Genomic DNA, 6000 nt, shown 5'->3' on the forward strand with positions numbered 1-6000 from the left:
AAATGATGAATAATAATTGCTCTGATAATTTGTTTTTTTAAGAAGAGGAAATCTAAATACAACCATTACAGACTATCTATAAAAGGGTTTCCTTCTCAATGTATCATAAGCATTGAAAGGTTTCAATTTAATTCGAATAACACTCAATAACCCTCTACCGTAAAGTGATGAAATGACTTGCCACCAAGTATACATGTTCCCATGTCTGTAAGATAGTATAAAATAAATAACATTTTCAATTTGGGCTCCTACTTTCATTGCAAAGCCATAAAATCATCACCAACCAGAGAATGTTAACCTAGTGATTACACTATTCTTAATAACAATACATGATAAAAGTGACTTGAAGAATAATATGTAGAATACGTTTAAAGATAAAGAAAATTAAGTGGAGGAGCACCTGGGTGGCTCAGTTGGTTAAGCATCCACCTTCGGCTCAGGTCATAATATCACGTTCGTGAGTTCAAGCCCTGTGTCGGGCTCTGTGCTGACAGCTCAAAGATTCTGAGAAGCAGACAGCCTGCTTCAGATTCTGTGTCTCCCCCTCTCTCTGCCCCTCCCCTGCTCGTGCTCTGTCTCTCTCTCAAAAGTAAATAAACAAAAAAAGAGAAAAAAAAAGAAAATTAAGTGGAGAAGTGAAAGAGTGTGGTAAAATAACTGTTATGTGTATATATTTTTTAAATGTTTATTTATTCATTTTGAGAGAGTGCATGTGCCTGCATAAGCAAGGGAGGGGGAGGGAGAGGAGGGGAAGAGAGAGAGAGAGGGAGAGAGGGAGAGGGAGAGACGGAGAGAGGGAGAGAATCCCAAGCAGGCCCTGTGCTCAGCACAGAGCCGGACGCAGGCATCGAGCTCATGACCGTGAGATCATGACCTGAGCCGAAATCAAGGGATGGACACTCAACTGACAGAGCCACCCAGGCACCCCCAAAATATCTGTTATATTAAAATGCCACTAAAGAAGAGAATTTGGCCTAAGCAAAGGCTCCCAAACCAGGCTGTGCTTCAGACTCACCTGTAGGGCTCAGCAAAAACCAGAAAGATGCAGGATCCTCAAAGCAGACCTACTGAATTGACAGCTCTGAGCCATCTGTGTCTTTAAAAGGTTGCACAGATGATTCCGGCTTGCGAACGACTAGGCTGCCATATGATCTATCTGTGGTGGAGCTGCCTTTGCAAATATAGTCTGATGTTCACCATCATCAAGAAAAAACACAATCGGCTTGAGACAGTCTTACCTATTACGGCTGTTCTCTATACGGAATCTAGACACTCTGTATCTTTAGGCTCTCCACTGTCCTGAGCATAAATAGGGCTGTCTCCTTGATTCAGGCCCCCAACACTCTCCTCCCTCTACCCACTAAGGTCAAGTTTTCCCTCCCTGCACCTCTTCCCCTCTTTCTCCTTTCACAGTGCCAATAGGGAAACGGCATACTTAAACATGGGCAGTTGCCCTCAACCACCCTGAACTGAGCCAGGCTTCCTTTCTTGCTGAGCCAATAATTCATGAGGCAGCTGGTCTGTTCTAGATCTCCTTTCAGAGCTATGTGGTCCAGCTATGTGCATAATAAATTATAGCTAGGGAATCAAGGGCTAGACATTTTAGATTCTTCTCCTATGAAAGAATATACAAAGGGACAATGGCCAGACTATATATAAAAATAGAACTGTGACCCACAAGATGCATCAAGCAGCCCAGAATGCCAATCTACTACCTAGGGTGCCTAGTCTGGGAAGTTACATTAGCATCTGTAGCAACTAGTCCAGGAAGCCAAACAATAATCGCTATAGCAATCAGCCCCAAATAGTCAGGACTTGATCAACAAGGGACAGCTTTCCTAATTTTTGCCCCTGCTTCCAGTTTAGGGCCATCTGGAAAAAGTCAAATATGCTCCCTAAACAATCACATAGAATGCTCTCCTGCTAGTTAGCTTGTCCATAGCTTCTCCATGTCAACTGCTTCCAATAAGGACAGACCTGAAGCCTTCCCCTTTTTTCCAACATAAAGCTTTTCCACTCCTCAGCTTGCCTTTGGGTCTCTGTCAGATGCGAGTGATGGTGGCTGACTCCCTTGCTTTGAATAAACAGCCCGAGCTTGTTCTCATTTGGGTGGTCTGACTTCCACAGCTAGAAAAATGGGGCTGCATGTGTGAAATGGCTCACTGAATTGTTCTTTCATGGCTGAAATGACTACACTTTAGAGAGGCTGAGATACAGCAGAAAAGAGCACAGAAGTCAGGACTCGCGACCCTGAGGAAGTCAGGGTCGGGAAGTGTAGAGTGGCTGTAGGTTAAGGGCACAGGCAGTGGATCCCAACTGCCATGGTTCGAATCCTGGCTCTGCCGCTCCTTAGCAGTGTCAATTTGGGCAAGTAACTTAATGTATATGTACCATGATTTCCTCCCCTATTGAAACAGTGTGATGATAACCGCACCTACCTCCCAAGGGCAATTGGAAGTGTTATATGAGACAGCCCACGTAAAGCACGGATATCTGTATTTCAGTGCTGAGAGAGAGAGAGAGAGTCCAGCAATTCTGGGCTGGACTTCCTGAAAAGTGGCAGTGACCTGGGACTGAGGACTAACTGCCCCTTTCAGATGGGACATATGTTCCTCATTTCCAGTCTTCAACCTGCCTTACTCATTTATGATAGCTGCCTGGCCCTATTCATTACCTGTGGGTTGGACTAAAAAAGTTTCTCTCACAAACATAGTAATTCCAGGAAACCAATGGGTGCTAAAACTGCCCATGCCATTACCCATTTCAAAAAGATCTGGTGTGGAAAGGATCTTACCCCTCAAACGCATACTGGAACTCTCTATGCTTTCCAGAAGCCAAAGAGTCAAGCACCCTTTTCTGAGATGTTTACATCAGGGTCATACTTTGAAAGTGACAGAGCTTATAATATAATTTACACTAACTCAAAGCCCAATGCCACATTCCAGAATGTGTGACCATATTGCTCATCAACACAAACCTTTTTTCTCATAGGTCTTGTGCTATTGTTTAAAATAAATGAGTAAGACAATTTCAGAGAATCAAGGCTAAGTTATTTTGACATGACTGTGTTTATTTTCAATCATATTAAATGTGGCATCATGGAAGATCAAATCTAACAAAAACCCCTGTACTTATCAAAACAAAGGATTTTTGTCCGAATTCTGGTGAAGACACTCAACACTTGCCAAAAGCAGTCGGTTGCCCAACTCCCCAATGGCTGCACAAAATGGGAGTCTTAAAAGCCAATTTTCTAGATTAAAATAAAAAGCCAGCATCTAGCATAAACTTTCATGCCACAAATTGGGTAAATAAGCCAGAAATACTTAATGAGGAAAACTGGGAGCCACATTAATTACAAATCGTATTCTACTTTAGCATTTCACCTGAAATTTAAGGAAGGTGGGTGTACTTGGAAGTGGGCTGAAAACACCAAAGGGTACACTGAAAGGCACAAAAATGTTTTGATATGAAGATTATATTCTGGGGTAATTTTGCAGTAAGAGGACATCACATAGGCGTTCTGATTGAAAATACTCTGAACCAAGCAAAGGAGGCACAGTTGATAAATATTAGATGGTTTCACGCGGGTTGCCGCTTTTCCCAAGCCTCCGCTCACTTAATCTTGCACAGACACCCCAAGTGTCTTTGAAAGAGAGGGGGGAGCTCTCCTTCGGGCCTCGGGGCGTGTTTGCCTCCTTCCCGGGGCGAGGAAAGGGCAGCCTCCCCGTCGGAAGACCCCGGAGGCCGCGCGGCCCCACGCGGGCCGGACCGCGGGCAGCCAGACCGCGAAGGCCGCGGGCCCGGCTGAGCATGCGCGCCGCGTCCCCGCCGCCCCCCGCCCCGCCCGCCCCGCCGCAGCGGCGGGCCGCGCTCACCGAGGCCGCGCCAGCCCAGCGCGCCGTCGCAGCTGTCCAGGACCGCGCACAGCTCGCCCAGCAGCGCCGGCGGGAGGTCGAACAGGAGCGTGTGCGCCGAGAGCGTACCGCGGGCCCCGCCGCTCGCCGCCGCCGCCGTCCAGGCCATGGCTCGGCCGCCGGAGACCAGGGGCCAGTCCGAGGAGGGATGCGGAGCCCAGGCCTCTCCGCGCCCGCGAGGTGCTATTACACAACCGCGGAAATCCTGCTTCCACGACGGCCAAGGCTGCAGAACTTGCAGAGCCCGACCAGGGGGCGGGCCCCACATGACGCAAGGCGCTGCCCGGCAGAGATGCCCCTGGGGACGCCCGGCCTGGCGGCGGGGTCTCCCCTGCGTCTGCGTGGCCCTCCTCACTGGCTTTTACGTTCTGAGCAGGGCTTTCGTCCCTCCGGGTTTGGGACGTGACTGGAGGGGCAAAGAGCGAGAGCCGGGGGAAGACCAGGAGGGCAGGGCTAATGGAGGAGAGTCTACACCCCACTCTGCCTGCCCTGGCATGGGCTGTCTCCTGGCGTGGATGGACAGAAGACCGGTCAACAGTTCTTTTAAAAACGCGTTTTGTTTTCCCCTGCCAGAAAGCGACACATGTGTCCCGAGGAACTCTTGGGAAATCCAGAAAAACTGACAGAAGATCGTCACTCAGCTGAAGACAACCATCCGAAACTTTGGCGCATTCCCCTCCCAACTTGTACTGAAGTCGAACAGGTAAATGTGCACAGACGAAGTGATTGCTGGAAGAGACCAAAGAAGATGCCAACAACAGGAACGCAAAAAGAGAGAACAAAGCAGAAGAAAATTGTGCTCGTTTTCTTCCAGACGCTGCCCATTCTCCACGTTGCTACTTGGTTTTTGTACATTCTTTTCTCTCTGGGCTTTCTTGATAAAACATTGTTCCGCTACTTTTCCTACTTCAAAGTGTGTCACAGACTGTTTTGCTTGCAACGTGGAGTTTAAGTAGACTTGGCTGTTGTTTTGAAATATTCTGTCACGGTACGCTGTACCCACCGCAAGCATGATACGAATGCTACTGACAAAAAAGAGGAGATGCTTTGAAAGTGCTCAGAAAAATCCCAGCCTTAATGAGTGGAGTGGACAATGGCCATCAACGGAACAATATCAACCCTGTTGAAACCTTTCAGATTTGTACTCTTTGGCAATGGCGCCCCCTAGAGACCAACAGTTGATGATACACCATCGTTTATTACCCCTGACGCTACCTGAATCCCGAGTCGTTCTCAGCTAAAGTACACCACAAAATATACTTGAAAATTGGTGAAACCAATACCGGTTGGGCAAAGGTTTCTATATGCCTTTGTTCAAATAGCTGAAATTTTGTCTATCTGTACACGCTTAAGAAACTCTATACCTTTCAAAGGTACTACCCGAAAAAACAGCAACAGGCAGGATACAAGTATTTGGTAGCTATTGGATTGGTGAATTAGTACGATGAGAGATCCAAACTCAGTTACGCAGAGGATCCAGGAATCACGGTTGCTGAGTGAAGCAGTCAACAAGGCCTGCTTTTCCAGATCTTCTGATTTACAGGGAAGCAAGAATTTTATGTGAACACCATAGTATTTGAAATGTATATGGATTATGTGAAATTTCTTGTATTTTTAATGTTGGCAGTTAGTATCAGCCCATGCTCTCTCTGTATTCCTTAAAACTGCCTTTGACTTCTGAATTTTATATCATCAGGTTATATCGCTCACTGTTCTTCACCATTGCTGTCATCCACTGCTCTCCCCCACCTTAATTCTTCCCTCTCATTTTTAGACGATATAGCTCCTGCTCACTGCAATTCTCTCCAATACTAGCCCTATCTTATTTGATGATTTGAAATCTATGTAGAGTAGATGATGATCTTTCCAATACCCTGTCCTGTGAGTTCTTTGACCGATCCTCCTCCAGTAATCTTATTCTCCACCCTCTTTCAGCCACTCACTCCCATGATCATTCCCTTGAACTTGTCATTATCGACGGTGCCCCTTCTGTAATTTCTATTTCATGAATCCACTCTCAGACCACATCTCCTGTCCTTCCAGTGCATTCCCTCTAGTGCTCTGACCCCAACAATTCTTCCCCCCG

At 46.9% G+C, this 6000-nt stretch overlaps 1 protein-coding gene across 1 annotated transcript in view; it reads right to left on the reverse strand.

Moving 5' to 3' along the window:
* Positions 1-4398, reverse strand: part of IRAK3 (interleukin 1 receptor associated kinase 3) — a 54527-nt gene extending 50129 nt beyond the window's left edge. The window contains exon 1 of the mRNA XM_025926850.2: positions 3876-4398. Coding sequence (XP_025782635.2) covers positions 3876-4182 — 307 coding nt within the window. The 5' untranslated portion in view covers positions 4183-4398. The remainder of the gene's footprint in view (positions 1-3875) is intronic.
* Between the last annotated feature and the right edge of the window lie 1602 nt (positions 4399-6000).

The sequence above is a fragment of the Puma concolor genome, chromosome B4, assembly GCF_028749965.1.
Source record: "Puma concolor isolate L17-30 chromosome B4, mPumCon1.1.hap2, whole genome shotgun sequence".
Taxonomy (NCBI): Eukaryota; Metazoa; Chordata; class Mammalia; order Carnivora; family Felidae; genus Puma; species Puma concolor.